General features: G+C 40.9%; 1 protein-coding gene across 6 annotated transcripts in view; it reads right to left on the reverse strand.

Annotated features, from left to right (window-relative positions):
* RGS7 (regulator of G protein signaling 7) overlaps window positions 1–12,823 on the reverse strand; it is a 253,970-nt gene extending 241,147 nt beyond the window's left edge. For 2 of the 6 annotated variants that reach the window (XM_056344530.1, XM_056344533.1), the window contains exons 1-2: window positions 12,482–12,822; window positions 11,326–11,437 (exon numbers count right to left, since the gene is read on the reverse strand). In XM_056344530.1, the coding sequence (XP_056200505.1) occupies window positions 11,326–11,403 (78 nt within the window). In that variant the 5' untranslated portion in view covers window positions 11,404–11,437; window positions 12,482–12,822. Of the gene's footprint in view, window positions 1–11,325; window positions 11,438–12,481 lie in introns of those variants that run through there. The other 4 variants (XM_056344531.1, XM_056344532.1, XM_056344534.1 and 1 more) reach the window with 3 other exon arrangements.
* Between the last annotated feature and the right edge of the window lie 6,705 nt (window positions 12,824–19,528).

A 19,528-nucleotide genomic window follows, 5' to 3' on the forward strand; every position in this document is an offset into this window, starting at 1 on the left:
GACCGTTCCATGCACCGAGGGGAAAAAATGGAAATTACCTAGTCTCAGAGCCTTTTCTGAATAGTCCCCCCAAATCACTTCATCACCTCTTATTTTATAATTAGACTGTAAATTTTATGGACAGAAATTATCTTTTCAGTTTGCCAACAGAGCACTAAGCCCAGCGGCCTCCTTTGTGTAACACAAGTGCAGGTAACAAACACCAGCATTTAGGCTGGCTGATGAACACACCATGACAGTAGACACTTTCCACTCTGGAAACTGCAGAACAAGCATTAATGAATTAAAACCACCATTAAAAGACTTGATCAACAATTTGACCAGGGCACCAACATCAACACTTCGCATGAAAAATCCTGTTCATGAGACCAGCACTCATTCCTCCCTCCCTCTCTCTCAGCATCCCTGCAGAGTGTTTGTTCACAACCCACGGGAAAGAGCACATCCTAGTGGAACTCTGGCACCATTTCCAGAAGCATCTGCACAGCCCTGGTGGTCTCCTTCAACTCTGCCTATTTTCCCACACTCACCAGACAGCAATCGGTGGTACAGCTCACACGAAGACAACCATATGGCAAGTGACAGAATGAAGCGATGCTAAATATCGTTCTTTCAGTGCCTCACATGCAGCGTTTTACCCTTGAACCTACTCTCCATGTCCTTTAATATTGCTGAAAGTGACTAAGAATAACCCCGTAAAACGGTCTACTTAAAGAAACCATTTCACAGGACCCAACGGGTAGGATTCCTGTTTGAAGGGGAAGCAAGAAGTAGAGCTCTTCAATACCATTAAAGAAAAAAAAAAGAAGGAGAAAAAAAAAAAAAAAAGGATGGCAAGTCAAAGTCCTGTGCTAACACCCTTTCAGACAACATAAACTGACATCTCAGCATCTGCATCTTCATTTATACAGCAGACATCAGTGAGCTGGAAGGAAATGTAGAAACTTTGGAGGCAATCCATGGTTACACATTAATACCTGTACACCATGTCTTATCCTCCATCATTTAAGGTGAGAGCTCCTAAATTTTGGAATACAGTAGAAAAGATTGTTAAGTCCAGTGTCCTGGAACCAAAACTTAGTTGTCCATTTCTAGACACAAAAAAAAACCAAAAAAAAACCCAAAAAAACCCCACCCATAAACCAAAAGAATTGCAGAGACAATAGTATTGGCTGTGGCCTGTCTGGCCAACTACGGACCAAAGCTGCTGCTAAAAGGTTAACGGCGTGACTGCTACAGATAAATACCAACACAACTATGGAAACAGAACACAGCCACACACTTTTCTTCTGAAAGGACCTCAAAACAGGTTAAAAAAATATAATTTTATACCTCAGTATAAAAGCAGGACTGTGTCTTTAGCAAACAGCTGGACATGAACTTCAACATCCAAAAGTAATGCTATGGAAGCAGAGGTGATGATAAACAGAAAGCCAGATCAGAGCTGGTTTTTTCCACTATAAATGAACCTAAGTGCTTCAGGTAACAGCTGGCTGTGGAACAGAACATGCTGAAACTTTGTAAAGATTTTTCCTATAGTGAAAGTATTGCTCTCGTACTACAGGTTCTTAAGAAATAGGCACAGATAAAGCACAATATCATTTATCCCTGTTTTAACCAAGCCAAAGGCATTTCTCCTCTCTCTTGGAAACCAAACCAGTGCGTTAACTTTACTGGGAATTAGTTTGGCTCTTCTCTCATGGACACTGCTGTTCCCTCCAGACCACAGGAGCCAGAACCTAAACATTTCATTCAGGTCGTGTGATGATTCCACAGCTTAATAGACATGATGTATGAAAAGGTACTAAAAACCTTTAGCTCCTAGTGACTTGAATGAGATTTGTCGTTGCTTAGTAACTCTTAGAAAAAAACAGAGACAATTGAAAGCTAGTAATACTGTGAGCAGCTGGGTAGAACTCTTGTTATTTATAAAATTCCAGCTGTTTAAACCTGCATTCCTACGACTGTAGTACTTTACCATCTGATGTAATACTTTGTACAGACTGCCTTAAATTTATCAGGGTAAAGAGCAGATCACAGAATTTCACTAAGTGACCAGACCACCTATTTTACAGATGACACAGCTAAAGTTATACAGAAATCTTAGTAAAGCCCTGTAAGACAGCGTTATTCATACACTAAGTTTTCCATTTGCTACTAAGCCATCCTGTTTTACAATTTTGAACTTGTTCTTCAGCTTACACTTACACGCCTGCAGCATCAAACATGCTGACATCAGGGATTTTGTGGTAAAGCCACGCAATGTTCTATATTTGCCTCCTCCATACAGATAAGGGTGTACAACATAAAGAGAATTCTTGTCATAAAACACCTGTCTCAAGTTTTGTGTAATTTTGAAGGTTGATTAAGCTTTGCCATTCTTCTTGTTGATATTGGCTCTATATCAAATGCAATTGTGTGTGTCCTGGTGAATCTACATCTGAGGGCAGAATCTATCTCACAGAAGACAAATACCTCTTACAGCCTGTAGTTCAGAGAAGTGTAGGTGTTAAGAAGCACTAATATGTCTTTCTTTCAGAAGGCATTCAGTAAACTGCTTATTCATCCTGACGTAAGAGTAGATTAGAAAAAATGTGGTATTTCACCAGAATTCAGGGCACTTAAATAACAGCTATTCGAAATACTTCAGTGCAGTTCATGTTTACAATGTGGAAGGCAAAGTACAACACTGTAACATCATATACATGAGATACTGTCAAAAACTATTGCATATTTAAATGCCCTCTAATAAAACCTTTTTTTCATGTTTACTCAGTTACGATCAGTTATGAATCAATAATCAGATTACAATAAAAGCGGGTCTGACTGGCATAATACTCTTTCCAAAATAAATTCCATGGGAGCTGTAAGTAGATATTTTTTTAAAAAAATTATTTATTTATTACTGTGGATTGCTATTTAATCAACAATGAAGAACGGTCACAAAAGCGTACAGCTACAAAGGCAACGTGCCAGGAAGGGTCCTGACCCCGCAGCCTCCCACGAAAGCAGAGCCACCCTACTGCTGCTGCTTGTCCTCCAGCAGCAGGACTCTGCAGCGCTGAGGGGGTATTTATAACTGCCAATCCATTTGTTAGGCTACTAAGTGCATATGCATGTACGTACATACATGTACGTTCACATTATACAACCATCTACGTCACCGAGAATAACTGGAACAGAAAGAAAAAAAATCCTTTGGTGTTATAGGGGGCGATTTTTGCTTTCAGCCAGATAATCCTTGTACCTCTGAACGGCATTGTGAGGAGATCGGTCCTCTGTGTGTGCTGTCACTTCCTCGGTGGCACCATCCTCCCTAGAACTTCACACCATGTTAGTCCAATAGGATTCCACACAGGTCAAAGGAAGGAGAAAACAATCACGCAACTCCAGCAGAAGTGATGCAGAAGAGTTAATACAGTTTCAACATTCCCATTTTACCCAGATTCAGTAAAAATGGTACAAGAGTGCCAGGAGAACTATAATTTCACTGTGATGGGTAAATTTCTATGTGGATGGTCCTTGGGGTCTATTCAGCTCTTGCTTAAGGTTTTTCAGAATTAAACCAGCACACCTTTGACATGAATACTACATAATAAATTCTTAGAGACTTCCCCAAAAGGATTTCTCATTTGAATGACGCTGTGGATCTAATATGTTTCAAATTTCATTTAATGGCTATCAAAGATGTCCTCAATTGAGTAGTAATAGCACAATTTTAAAAATCTTGAAAAACAGGCATCTTCATTGGAAAAAGGTAGATAAAGTATACATTACAGGGTCATCTCTACAGTTCCTGTTCATCAGCAATAAACTTCTAGCCGGAAGTACATTTGAAGGAAGAGCAGATAACAACTGTAAGAAAAAGCAAGAACGTTGTCTCTGGCTTTTGACACCCTGATCACTTAGACAGACAAAGGAGCTCCTCTGAAACTCAGCTTATAAAGCTGTCTTCTCAGAGATACACAGACCATTACAAACAAATTGAGAGAGATCCACAATGGTATATGACCAAGGAAGCTTTCAAACATATATATATATATATATATATATATATATATATATATATACACCCACAGAGGAACACAAAACAGGCTCCAAATTTTAGGAGGCTAAATAGTCCAAATGCCAAGCTTCCATCCGTGTCAGTTACGACGTCTTTAGGTTATCTAGTAAAAGCTTCACTGACAGTTATGACAGTTTTATGAGATGCTCCTATACCATTCCTACAGCTCCATTTCTCGGCCAGCCTGCCTTCCTGCACTAACCCCAGGCAGTCCTCGCTCTCCAGATGTGTCCGCAGTTCCCAGCTCTGCTTCTCAGACAGTTCAGCTCCAAGGACTCGTGTCCCCTGTGGCTTCCCAGCCAACCTCATTCCCACTGTACCCGTTCCAGTTACTCTTATAACTAGCATGTACTTTAATAACTAGCTCAATCTTTTTCTCTCCAACCTTTTTTCTTTATAGCTGGTGGCAATCAAGAGCAGAAATCAAAATTCGCAACTGATCCTTTCACCACAGAAAACTGTATGTGTACTTTTCCTTCACAGCACCATCATCTCAAAGTTTCATCTGAAGATGTTTTCCTGAAGTAGCTGATCTCTTCCTACTATTACTAATCTTACCCTCAAGCTTTTCTTCCCTTACTCATTTTTATGAAGTTCTTATTAACACTATTAAAATCCAGACTTTTCTTGACTTGATCACACTTGGCAAAAGGTATCCTTCTACATTTCCAGCTTCTTCCCCCTACTATTGCAATCTGTTTCCATTAAAAAAAAAAGAGAATCCATTCTGGGTAGTATTTTGCAAGCTCAGCCCTAATGGCTCCCTCTTCTGTAGAAAACAGTTTGCTCTGTTTCACCAAAAGGAGGATTTTTAGCTTTTCCACTGCTCTGATATTCACTGTCATGCCTCAGTTTACCCATATTTAACCCAGAGATTAATTATATGCACCTCTTTTACAAAAGCTTTATTTGTTTAGAGATATAGCTGAAAACCAGCTATTGTTCACACTCTATATTATTATATATCTGTAGTCTCCACCTTCCCAAATGCTTTGTCAGAAAAGTTTTACAGCACGTAAAAAAACATTAAACATATTCTGCTAGTGACTTTATTCTGTTCTTTCTAGGTTTGATCTCAGATTTAGGTTTGTAAATGAACTGCACAAGCCAAATTTCTTCTTTTAGCAGCTTTTACAGACTGATTTGAAGAAGCTGGTGTAGTGTTTCCTATACAAAAAATCACAATTATGCTTCAATTGCTTTGTGATTCCTGAATTGAGAAAATAGCCACATTTTCACAAGTTGTATTTACATGCAAGTAATTTAATATGGCCTCATTATAGTTCATGTAAGCTTTACCATGAAGCTGTTAATTTATGCTAGAAGTTACTATAAAAATTCCTGCAGTCCACAAAGAACATTGTAAGTCTGAAGTAAAACAAAACAAAACTCAAAAGTCCAAAACAATTTCTGACTCGATATTGAACGTCACTATCAATAGCATCATTGTTTCCATAGCTACAAATGTAGACCGCTTCAAAGGAAAGAAGCAGAGAAACTGAAAATGACAATGTACAATAAAAACAGGCACAGACAGTTTTCAAACGGCACACGTGGGATGAAGAAATTAAGTAATATGGTGGCACAGAGTTCTGCGGGGTTTGGGGATTTGACAGTAATGCCAGCGATCCGAGCGCATCCAGCTCGGAATGGTAAGCAGCAGTAAACCTCTCTCTGCAGTATCACTTGATACATTTCTACACCTAGTGGAAGGAAGAGGAGAACAGAAAAGGATGGAAAATACCAGCAGAAATCACCAAAGCAAACGCATAGGGCAGGTGCCCCTCTCACAAATCTAGCCACCTGCAGACTCAAATAGATATGTTTTTAATCAGGTTTCCTTGGCATTTTCAGTGGTTCTGTATAGTTGTGGAGACAATCAAAACCTTCACACTGCTCTTATCACAAATGATGCCAAAACATGCACGTTAGACCTAGTAATAACAATAACCATTCCAGGAGAGGACACAGCAAAGTGAATCACTGCACAGGGGGGAGATACAAAACACGAGGATGAGAGGTGCAGGGAAACATGCAGTCTCACCACACGAATGGTACTCCCCAGCATCTAGCAACCACTCGATGCTTCAGTCTTAAGTTCCTGCTCTCTAAATATTACCTATGAATAGCTTACTTTGCTATCAACCAACTACTCTGGAACTATGACAGCCTCATAACACTCACACTGGATAGGGAGGTAAACTCCATTGATTCTGGAGCTGGAATTCTGAGGTCCACAAATGTGGACCTTTCGCTGTCAATTCTATTATGACAAGTGTTGGAAGAAAACCAAAACCAGCATCCAAGACTTGCAATGGTAGCACTCCTCTTCCGGGAAGAAGAAACTGCATAATGTAGAGGTATACTGTAATTTAATAAAGAAAAAAAACCCAACCCAAAACCAAAACCAAAAAAACCCAACACTTCTCTAGTACCTGAGTACCTGAGAGTACCCTGAAATCTGCAATAAAGTAACAAACTCAGTGGTTTATACTGGGAGCAAGACGCCTCCACAGGCTGTGATGGCATACTCAGAAATGCACGGTATCAGACAAATTCTTCCCTTATGAAAGGGAGTGACAGCACTTCAAAAAATCCCACCTACCAAGTCTTTCCTTAGGCTCACTGGCTCTAAATCGTATCTGCAGTATCATTTTCTTCCAACAATCTTTTTTAAGGGAGCAGTTGCTGAAAGCCACGTGAGAACACAGTATTCTCTGCACATATACCCTATACACTGGAAGTCACCTCTGGTCCAAGCAGAGGAGAAGGAGAAGGGTTAGTAGAAGATGGTGGTCACTGTTTCCTCAAATGTTGCCACCGCACAGCTATCACAATTGTAAAATATCCTTTACAACAACATTCGGTAGGTATCGTGCTTCGGAGGTGTAGTTTCTATGAAGAACTTCGGATCACAGTAAACTAAGAAGTAGCTTGAGATTTCAAATTCAGCCCGTGCTATACAGGAGTACTGGCACATATAACCTTCAACAATTGTCACCAGAACACACCACCTCATTATCTTCATTACAGCACTGAAAGCCCCAACTGTCAGTAATTCTAATCAGCTTTGGCAAAAGCTTTTAACACTGGGGGCAGTGAGGAAGGTAGAGAATCAAAGTCTCAGTCACAAGAATATTACTATTCAGACAAGGCTAATCTTGTTGCTACAAAATAAAGCTATCATCTCCCAAATCAAGCTAGTTCAGACAGCAATACAATAACCATTAAACTTACAAATTAGAACTCCTAATCCTTGCAGCGTATGTTTGACTAAGAAAGTAAGCAAAGCACAGACCAGAAAGATAAACAAAGCTTTAGCAAGGCTAGCAATAGGTCTGAAATGGAAGTTCCTCAAAGACAATTCTTGTTCTTTTAATTATTACTGCCATGTGTGAGATTGGGGAACAAAAAACAAAAACAAAAACAAACAAACAAACAAAAAAAGGTAGGTCAGGCTCTAAAACTTAGAGAAGCTGCACAATATGGACCTTATATTACATCTTGAGATTCTTCTTTAAGACCTAGCTTGCAGCAGTAAGTTAGTTTTGCTGAAACCCCAGATTAATGTATGAGCAGCTCGTGATATTAAACTACGGATTCTAGTGTCTTAATTGCTGACTGGAATGGACTCCATTGGAGAGGAAGTAAAAGCAGAGGGTTTACATTTTTCATGTTTGCCTCAGGCTACTAGCAAAAAAACCCCAGGACTTATTTCTAAGTTATGTCAGTACCAACGGTATGTCACATGCCATTACTTTAAAATTAGGCTGATAGCCAAAAAGAATATCGCAGCTGATGTTCTATTAAAATAAAAAGTATTCCCCAAAGCATAAGAAACACTGACACTAGCATCTTAAAAGGCAGTGTAAAAACTATATAAGTAACTATTTATTGGCACCGCTGTCTTTTTCATTACAGATTCAAATAAGTAATTCTAAGTTTTGTATGCACTGAATATTTAATTATCCTATGCCAATTTAAAAAAAAATTAAACCCACATTTCATATGTGAAAGCAAAATGCAGTTAAACCCTTCTTTGTCTGTGAACACAAGCTACTTTGTGAATAACAGGCTATCTACACTGTATTACTCCAGATCACAATTTGAGAATTCATCTTTCTTCAACCCTTCAAATAACTAATCACAAACCAAATATATTTAAGAAAAAAGAACAACCACCTTTTCTGTCAAGACTTAAAGTGCAACAGCAATTCTATAATGATTCAAACCTTAATTACTGAATTTGTCAACACCAGAACTTCACTCTGTATAGAAATTTCTATAAAATACTCCCGATAGAACCAGGATTTTGGAAACCCAGGGCTATAACTCCAGGTAGTTTAGAACATACTTAGTTCAGATTGTGTCTAAAAGTTAGACAGACTAGGAGAATTTATAGCCAAAGCAATGGTCTTCACTCTGCACAGCCAAATTTTAGTTCTTCATTAACACAAGTAGTAAGACGTCCTGTCTATTCCTTGCAGGTACGCATATCACAAAACGTGCTATTCCATGTGTTGACGTTGTATAAACTTCTGGAAGAAGGCATTTCCACATGGGTGGATTTCAGCAAAATTTCAGCAAAAATAAAATATAAGACTTCAAATTCCGTTTCCTTCTGAAGGCAGCCAACAGCACATGTACATTACTTGGCAGTGTCCAAGGCCAGGCTGGACGGGCTTTGAGCAACCTGGTCTAGTGGCAGGTGTCCCTGCCCATGGCAGTGGGGCTGGAACTAGATCATCTTTAAGGTCCCTCCCAACCCAAACTATTCTAGGATTCTATGATTATTTTTTTTTCCAACAACTATTAATACTTTTCAGTTTAAAAAAAAAAAAAGTCTCCTTCATGAAGCTGGCAGCTCTAGCTCTTTGTTCACTCTGCACAGTGCTTTCATTTCCAACACAATCACAGACAGAGAAGTATTGTGTTTTCAAATGTATTACAAGGAATCCTGTCATTTAGTTGTTGTTATTAAAGAATTATATTCAGGTATGATATATGCTGAAATGAAATGATTTCCACCTAACCATCCTCCTCATGTTCTAGACACAGAATTTATAACATTTGATTACAGCAATATCATACTGCAGAAAAAGGCAGGTGACTTTTTAAAAGCTATCTATTATTTTGTTGCCTATTCCTTGATTGCTGCCAAAGGAAGGACAAGTTAGTTTTCTCTGTGTACTCTAACAGCAGTGTGCACAATCTTAAATGATCTTTTGGTCACCGTGCTACAAAAATAAGTTGACACGTACAAAAATAAATATGGCAGGTAATGCTGTAGAAGGCCAGTGTTCTTTGGAAGTTTAATACTCAGTGCACCACTTGCACTCTAGTGACAACAAGGGAAGGACCACTGCTGCACTGAAAGGCACAACCTGTTATCATCCCTTTACCACCTATTCACAGAGAACTGAAAAGGTGTTTGATGCTTTGATATGCTGAGTACACTCCTGAGGTTGTGTGTCCTGTCCCCAATCCCCATTTTCAAATTTCCCCTGCATCACCAGGGTTCTTGTCACTTGCCTCAGCAGTTGCATATCAATCTGGAGGCTGCTCAGAATACTAAATTCTGGCATGAGGTCACACCAAATATAATGGGTCACAAGCTTGACCAGTTCCTCAGAGTCACTACGTGAGAAGAGAAACTGTTTTCCTGTGTTCCCCCTCCGTGTACTAAATAAGCTGAGAAAAGACTTCTTCCTCAGCATGAAGTACATGACAAATGTGGAAAGATTCTGTCTAGAAAGATCAAGAACCTGTAAAGAATAATATAAGCTTTGGTATACTGCTTTTAAAATATGCGACAAATTTTCACATATAAATCCATGCATAGAATTGCATTTTGAAACACACTTGTAGTGTTGTTGGCAAGGTAATCCTGTATTTTTCTAGATGTGCATTCTTACATAGATGGATAACTAAGGTTAAGTTCCTAAATTCATTCACTTGTGTAAAAAAAGCGTGATTTTTCAAAATAGCGAATACAACCAACTAACTGAAATCAGCAACATCTTTGAAAATAGGAAGCGAAAAAAAGCAGACTTCAATTTGAGACTACTTTTTAATTTCTGGGAGAAGAACACTTACCACAGTTACAGATGATACCTCAGTTCACCTCAAAGACTAAACTGAGTATATCTCAGATGTGTTCTATTACAGTTAACTTGCAAAAGGAAAAGTCAATGCCTCTAACAAAGTAAAAATATTGATTTTTTTTTCACCTGATAAAAACCACCACAAACAAGTTAGAAAGCACTGTGTTCTAGGAATGAACAAGTAGTTGCATAATTACATATTCCAGTTTGTGACAGCAAAGTTATTTTTCTCTATTATTATTATCAGAATTTATTTTATTATCTTGTTTTGATAAATGGAATTAAAGCTTTATAAAAAAATAAACGTGTAAACGCATCTCAGAGTCCCCAAGCATTTACTGTCACTTAAATGAAAGCACGGTGGCTAAACAAGCCCCACTACTGGAGTACAATGTCTGGAAAATTGTATATTGATGCCATTAGAATAACTACATAAGAAATTCTTCCCAGAGAGAATCTCTGGAGTGTATGTGTTTGGGTTGGTGGTTTTTTTCCTACATTGTGGTGATTGCAGAAAAGTAGTATCTTTAATCAGGTTTTCCCCTCATATGAAATAAGTTAATGGTTCTGACTTTCCTGCACTCTGAAAATCTTTGCCCAGAGACAGTAATAGAAAATAGTTTATACTTAGCTTTAAAATATGTGAAATCATTTTACCAATAGATTTTACAAGTGAACGCCTGAACTCAAAACATGGTCCAGTCTCTGGCACATCACCACCATCACACATCATATGTATCAATGCAGAAAGTGAATTAAATACATCAAGTACTTCAAATTGAAAACCAACTGTTTCTGAACATGATGCAAAGTTGACATACGTCTGCATTTTACCATTTAAAACAACCGACCCAGCCATTTCTCAAAACAGGAGTCACTAGCAGTACCTGGGATACAGATCTACTTTGCACATGCCATTTAAACTGCATTAGGCAGCACAAATGTCAACAGACACAAAACACTTCAAATGAGTGGCAGGTGACCGTGTTCTGAAATCAGACTACTCCATTCAACGCAAAGCACAGCAGCAGCATCTGCTCATGAAATTGGAAAGAAACAGCAAAAATAACAGCCTCACTTGCTAGGTAAAAGAGCTCAGGACTTCACCGTTCCCTGAAGCCCCCTCTCAGTTTTTGCAAAACACCAGAGGCTTACCTTTCTGTACACCAGCATGTTTGGGGATTCATCAGCCACCCCGTTGCTGCTTTGCCCATAATTATTTCCTTGTGCCATGTCCCACAAATCTGATCCGCTTTTGACTGTAGCACTGTAAAAGGCAGAAGTGGTTTCAGTAAGACATCGCCTCTGGTCTCCCTCCTGCCCAGATGATTAATGGACCCGACTTTCTACCAGCGCCTTATCAGAATCGGTGTACGCTCTCACTCCAACAGATATTTACATGGGAGCAAAGCTGCTAATTCACCATTTACTGTCATTACTCTCTTTTGCCTGTAAATAATGAATGTAATATGTTAATCCAATTTAGACCTTAATGAATTGTCACTCTGAACTGCTCCCTGACATACCACTAACCACCATCTCAAGCAGACACCTCCTGACAGAGCTCTCCTCCCTCCCCTGTCCAGGCTGCACCAAGGGATGCTCCACACCTTCCAGACCAGTTTCAGGGGAATGGATTTTGCCGGCCGCCGTGTATTCGGCAGCACCCGCTCCTCACGGCTCGGGCCACATCGAACTTGCACAACCCTCGAACGCACAAAGAGTAAACCGGGCGCGTTAAACTTCTCGCTAATTCGCCAGCATGTGTGTGCCCCGACACATATGCCGGGGAGGGAAGCAGCTGATGGGGGGCAGGAAAGCAAGAATCGAGCTGGAAAACCTTTCCGTTCGCTTTCACCGACTTTCAGCGTAATTCACCGCAAACCACCGGCTCCGCCGCTCCCCACCCCCCCCCCCCCGCTCACACGGGAGCCGCACGAAGCAAGAGCTCGGATCATGCCGTAGCTCCAGCTTTGCACGCAGGTGTAAGAATGTGCTCCATCTAGAGACCGCACCGGTGGCTGCGGGGAGCGCGGGGGGCTGAGCTCCGCTCCAGACACTTACCTCCAAAGCCCTCCCCTGCCCCCCCGCCCCCCCCAGACCTCCCCCGCGTGGGCTTCACCGCACCTCGCCCGCGGCCCCCGCCCGGCCCCGCAGCGCCCGCCCCGCGGTGCAAATGGCCGGGAGGAGCGGGGAGCGCGGGGGGAGCCCGGCGCTTCAGCACCGCGGACAGCGGCACCGCCCGCCCGGCGGCTGCGGGGGCGCGCAGGGGCGCGCAGGGGCGGCAGCGCGGCCCCCCCGGCTCCGTTACCTCCTGCGCCAAGGTCACTGCGCGGTGGCCGCGGCTCCTCGCCGCGGAGGGCGGTCGGTGTCAGCCGGCAGCGGGCGGAGGGACGCGGTGATGGCTCATCACACACAGACACGCGCGCACTGCGGGCGGAGGCGCTGCCGCCGCTGAAGCTGCGGCTCTGCCCTGCTCTGCCGGAGCGGCGGCAGCTCAGCGCCCTCCCGCAATGGAGCGGCGGCAGCTCAGCGCCCTCCCCGCAATGGAGCGGCCGTCACGTGGGGAACGGGCACGTCAAAGGTGCTGCTGCTGCCGCTGCTGCTGCTCCGCCACACAGCAGCCCTCCTCCTCCTCCTCCTCCTCCTGCTGCCGCGGCCGCCGCTGCTGCTGCTGCGGCGGCTCGGCGCTCTCGGCTCGCTCGCCCAAAGCACCGGCCAAGGCACTGCAGCTTGCCAGCGGATCTGGCAGCAGCCCCGGCAATGCGATTAGGCAGCGCCGGAGGGCTGGGCAGGCGGAGAATGGGGCGAATGGCAGCGGGAAGGAAGGGGGGGGGGCGGTGGTGAAAGACTCTGGTGGGCAACGCGTGTCGCTGCCCTCTTACTCCTTTACCCACAGCAACAGGGAACGTGCCTGTTCCTCTGACTTAAGCTGGACACTTGGTGGGTATTCGTTTTTCAGTGACAGCTAGGGAGAGCTTGTGCCGTGTCGGCACTGCAGACCTCCGGGGGGGACGGAGAAGGCAGGGAGCGAGTCTGTTCTAGCCGGGTAGGAAGGAGCCCTGAGGACATCTCAGGACACCCTCAGGGTGTTTTGCTGTGTCCCAGGCAACTGTCTAATTTGTGAAGGCCCAACACTGGCCACGATAAAAGAAAAGGATCAGGTCTGAAAGTTTTACTTCCTCATCACGTATAGGTAAGAATGCTTTGATTTTCCAAAAGAGCTGAAATGCCCAGACTCGACATCCAGAAGAACACAAAATACTGAAGTGGTTAAGCTTTGAGATATTCCCATTTGAAAGCATCTTTTCTGGAAACAGTCACTCTTATACTACAAGGATGATCTTGCAGAAGAAGTCATCATCTACTGTGCACTGCACCCTGTGGGGCGAGTACGGGTAAATCAAGCCGCTCAGGCACCGAGGTTTCCATGCATCCTGCATCATCCCCACTCTTCCTTTCTTAACCTTTCTTGCGTCTCAAAGAGACTCAAATTAACACTACCCCGCTAGAAGTTTGCTATTATTCAACTACTACAACTACTTTTATCTACTCTTCCAAACTTTGCAGAAGCCTTCACATCTTTTAACAGAGAACATGATAAATTAGCTAAGGTGACAACAGGGAGTCACAACAGCCACAATGAAATAAAGGAGAAAGGACAGGGCTGGTCTGGGCTTCTTGGAGAGCTGAGGAAAGGAAGACATGGGTTTCATAACAGTCCTAGAATGAACACCAGAGTAAAGAAAGATGATGTTCAATATGAATAGGAATGTTCTTCAGAGACAGAAGTAGTAAAAGGTGAAATAACAACATAGAATACAAATCAACAACTCAGTTCAATGAGATATATTGGCAGGAAAGGAGAGGAGCTCTGCAGACGGACAGACACTGATAGCTCTACTTGTACAGAGCAGAATAATTTAGGATGTCACAAGGACAAGGCAATGTGGAAGCAAACGCTGTGGACAAGAGAAATCAAGAGAGATCGACACAAGTGAAAGAATTCAGCAGCACAAGAGGAAAGTGAAGAAGTTATCAATAGTGAAAACAGCGGGTAGGGAAAATTAAGCTAAAGAATAAACAAAGAACTGAGAAAGGACTTGTTTCCCATTAAAAGCCACTTGACATACAATAGCGTCTTGATGAGGCTAAGAAATGAAATCTGAATCAAAATATTAATCTTCCAAGAAACCTTGTGATTCAGTCCAGCCAACTGTTGAGAAATGTGTACCAGCAATAAAGATCTCAGTCTATAATTTCCCTAGCTTTCACAGACGTCCTAAATGAGTGGCACTGCAGTGTTCAAATCTCACAGATTATAATATGTAGGATTGACAGGTGTACTGAAAGTCAAGGGAAACGTCTCCCAAGAGATGTTAAGAACACCAGTCACACCCTTGTGGTTGTATGGCATCAAAATAAAGTCAAAATCTTATTTATCAGACTGGTGTCTGAATTTCTTTTTGAGAGTAAACAAGGGAACTGCAAAAATATATTTTAAATGTAGTTTGACCCTAAAAGATAGAAGGAAAATCATAACAAATATTGATAATACACATATTCCCTCCATTTGTTCTGCCAGCCAACATTTAAAATAGTAATTGTGTTAAAGGGCACAAAAAATCAAACACTAGCAAGTTTCCAATGAAGTCATACATTTGTTTTCCTACTCTGCCTCTTCTTGTTACTAATCCAAGTTAAAAAAACCCAGAGAAAATTAAACCCCTTTGTACTGTAATTCTTGGACTACATACATGAAGTTGTTTACAAGTTGACTCAAATCTACCTATTTAGTATAAGCTATTTAGCAAATGAATTTTGGCAGGGGTTATGTGCCTTTGAAAAACTCCCCAAAGCTGACTAACATAGACAGCAATATTTCCAAGATTTTCTGAGAGTATCTTCAAGGCAGAGGTATCCCAACTGAGTTGGGATACAGGCTGTACTGCCTCCAATCTTGTCTTTGTTTTAGTCATTCTGATTAATTTCACAAATAAAGTAAAATGCAAAATGCTATACTAGTTAGGTGTGCTTTACATGATTTCTTTGAAAATTCAACCAAATTTCATTACCGCAAATGAAGTTCTAAAGCAAGTATGTAGACAGAGCAATGACTTGGACCTACTGAAGTCAACAGGTGTTTGTTCAGTAACATCAAAAGTATTTCACACAGTCTTTAATCTTGTCCTCAGAACCAGAGTAATACCTCAAACATCCCAGTGATTCATCTCTTAACTACAGACCTGCTACACTGAAGCACACCAAAAACTTTTCACTTGTCCAGCATGGCCACTATCAAAACAAAATAGAAGCTCTAAGCCCTGAAAGGGTTAAACAGAAGACCAGAAATAACCCAACAGAATTTCCTTTTTGTCACTGTTCTGTGGTGAAAGAGACCCTTGCTGGGGTCTTACTCAGTAGTCCCTTACTGGACTAACATAAATTCAAGTAAAAAGAAAATAATTCCTTTTAAAGATATGTAACTGGATAATCTCATTCTAATGCAGTTGGATGTGTATGTTCAATAGCCTACAAAAGGCTTTAATTCATAAATTACTTACACATCTTTCCCATGTTAGGAGTCATCACTTATCTCATACACAACCAGAATTAGCATCCCCAGAAAGCATGGGCTGCCAGAAGAGGAATGGCCTGTTTCAAAATGCAAGGCAAAACTACTCATTAATAAAACAAAGATGAGAGGAAAGGCTGCCAAGGGGCAGCTTTATCTAACAAGGCAATAAAGCACACATGATTTAGCAAGGTGGTGACTACATTTTCTGTGTTTAGTTTGCATTGTCAGTACAACTCAAGCATTCCAATAACAGCATGTGCACGTGGCATACAGAACACACAGGCATTTTTAAGTCAAAATATTACGTCAGGGTGTATATGGCTATCTGGATGTGAAACATCAGGAATTTTGTTGTCTGTCCTGCGGTGCTGTAGCATTATGTCAGTGTGCTACCTATATCCATCAATTTCTCTCATCTTATGCCTAGACTGAATGTTCCTTGGAGTAAAGACATGCTGTGCTAAGGCTTTGCACAGCATGATCTTGTTCCATGACCAAGTCTTTAAAACATCACAGTATTATAAACAATCACATTCAAACTTACTGAAATAACACAAACATCCTACTTAACTAGGCTCTAAACAAGAGTTAATATTATGCTACCTTAAAGTATAAACCACAGATATTTATTTTTTTTTTCCACTAGCCTGGTTAAGCAGAGAGATGGTCCATCTGCTTTAATTGAAGTAATATATTTGCAGCCCTACAGAACCACAAGGGTTTCAATGCCAGGCTCTGAACTGGTAGCTAGTGATTCCAGGCCCAGTCCTTGGCCTTTTGGATGAGATTTGAACATCTGCTCCTTCAGGAGAGAATTGCAATCAATCCATTTAATGTAGGTCTTCAAACGTCATTTAGATGATTGCAGGTTACAGTATATATTTGCTCGAACTGAATGCAGGACTGTCAGAAATTTCACCAATTCCTTCATAGCACTTACTCTTAAGCCCTAAGTATCTGGTTTATCACCTGCTAACCTTATTGAAACTTTAATTGCCTCTTTCAAATTATGATGCTGAAGATCAAAGCTTTTTGTACTCTGTTGGTTAGGGCAAGAGTCAAAAAACAACAAAAAGAGGACTTTTAAAACAGAAAAGAAGGTAACTAAACATCAATCTAGATTTAAGAAGAAAAAATGAACTGATAGAACAATAACGAGGAAAAAGCTAGTCATGTACAGACGTCATTTCATAGGAATGGAAAATTATTAGAAATAACAAAAGCCCATCTTTCCATACTTTTTTAAAGTATGAGATATATATAGACATATAGACACACATAAATGCACACTACAGATTACAGTACAATTTACATGCATTTAAAGCTTTAATGCAACTTTTTCATACCCTACTGAAAATGTCGATTACTAATGTCATAAAATAAATCCACAGCTACACAGAATTCGGTATTAATATGGTGCCCCACCACAGCTGTCCGTGGAAATTCAACAGCATCCACAGACGAAGCAAAACGACCTCAACCCCAAGTACTTGCGTTGCAGCCTTGGCAATTAAGTCAGTTCTAATTACATCCAAAAGAGGGCAGCCTGCCTCAGCAAAGAGAAGGCGGTAACATGAGCTGATACACAAGTAGTATGGATCAACATTAATTTCCTTTCCGGAAAAAGAACTACCACAACCTCATTTGCTCAAAAAGCAAGAGCATTTACAGAAATGAGATGTATTACAATGTATTCCTTAAAAATTGCCTAGAAGACTCAAGATTAATTACTCCTGATGTAATTAATCCTGATGTACGCCTGATGCAAGGTTCTGAATCCTGGTCTCCCAACCCCCAAAACAGCTCTTGGGGAGGCTGACATTTTGTGTAAGAACATTTTCAACACAGAAAAAACCTAGAGTTTCAGGAATGGCACACCTGGTCTCTCATTCAGATAAAGTATTTAAGATAAGGACGTATTGCTCTCAGCACCTCTTATCACTTGACTTTTATGATGGTCTCATGAGAGGCATTTTCTCTACATACCTCACACCGGAGTGTCCAACTACTGAGCAACTCCATATGAAGTAGAGAAAGCAAACACAATGACTGTGGTTTTGTAAATTTAGCTACAATTCTTTTAGCCCAAGTATTAGCTTAATTTAACCTGACAGTAGATTCAAGTAAAAAACAAAAACAAAACAAAACAAAACCACAAAAAAACCAAAAAAACCAAAAACAAAACAGCAAAAAAACCCCAACACCCAAACCAAACAAAGCAAACAGACCCATAGTATTTTGGGGGGAGTGGAGGGGGTTGTGGCTAAAACAACAAACTCCAACCAACCAAGTGACTGGTCCTTCCCCTTTATTCCTCAAGAAAATCTTTCAGGCCTGATTCATAGGACTATATTTGCTCAGATCAAAGAATAAGCCACTTACTAAGGATTAAATAGAAGTAAGTCACTGATTTAGAATCCTTTGGCATGAAAGGACTAGAGAAAGGAGGACTCAGAAGCCCTATAAAGGGAGGGGGGAAAGTGCACCATGTATGAGAATGCCATGGTTACAGACCAAAAGAGATAAATTGTTTGAAGACGTCGTAACAGAATTAACAGGAGACACCAAGAACGAGCTGGAGGAGTAATTTGTGTGGCAGAGAATTGAGCTGATGAATAAAAATAACGCGGAAGAAACGCAGAAGGAAGAAACGCAGAAGGAACCCAGAAGAGATGGCTGAAAGCCCAGAATGAGACATGGTCACAGTTAGCAGGGGGCAGTCCTTGCAAGCTGATGAAATGTTCTTTGTGGAACTGGCAGATGCATTTAAGAAGTTTCTAAGGACAGTTTAGGGAGAAACTGAGAAGTTTTCAAAAGTAAAAATTAGTGTATTTGATCTCCTCCTGCTTACACAGACAGAATTTCTAGAAGCTTCTGACAAATAGGTAAATGCCAAAAATACAGAGTACGTGCTGAAGTCTGTACGTTTTTGTCAGCTGTCACAGGTGTTTTATTAAAAAATAATTTTTCTTCAACATACGTTTAACTGCAAGCTAAATTTACACATACCACAGAAATAATAAAGCCTGTGGCAGCTATCAAGTCAGGAAATAGCTTCCAACGGCAATACCACGCCATCACAGGCAGCCTGCGAGTGCCAGACTCGGCTCTGCAAGCTACTACTGAAATCCCCCACTTTGCTCAGTCCTTCCAGCAGTCAGGGCTGATGTGACTTAATCTTATTAATTCACTGAGCTGAATACACTGGAGATAAAAAAAAAAAAAAAAAAGAGTTCAGCAGTTCACCAAGCTTCGGTCATCATTTTTCTTTCCTTCCCCCCCCATTTTGAAGTTCTCTGTATCATTCATGAGTTCCCTGCCCCACACTCACAAATAATCTAATCAAACAGCTTTTTTGCCCCCAAGGTTGCTTTGTTTTTCTAAAGGTTTAAATTAGCCAGAATCAATTAGCTAATCGTGCATTACAAACTGGACCAAGCTACAGCCATTTATATCCAAGTGCACACAATATATAGTTATTTGCTTACAGAAATAAATGGAGTTTTCATTCTTTTAAAACTTTACATAGCATTCAAAGGAGGGCTTTTTTAAAAATAAATTCAGAAACTCAAGGGACTAAAAATTACAAAAAGAAGGTGTCTATGTTGGCTAAAGATTCCCATTTAAAAAAAAAAATTAAAAATTTAAAAAATGACCAAACATTAGAACCATAAGCTCAGGGTGTGGGATGTTTGTTTTTTTTCAAACCACAGTACAAACTCGAGTCCTTCCCAGAACTCACCCCTTATGACAAAGATTTTCCTTTCAGACTACATGATT

The sequence above is a fragment of the Falco biarmicus genome, chromosome 6 (genome assembly GCF_023638135.1).
Source record: "Falco biarmicus isolate bFalBia1 chromosome 6, bFalBia1.pri, whole genome shotgun sequence".
Classification (NCBI taxonomy): Eukaryota; Metazoa; Chordata; class Aves; order Falconiformes; family Falconidae; genus Falco; species Falco biarmicus.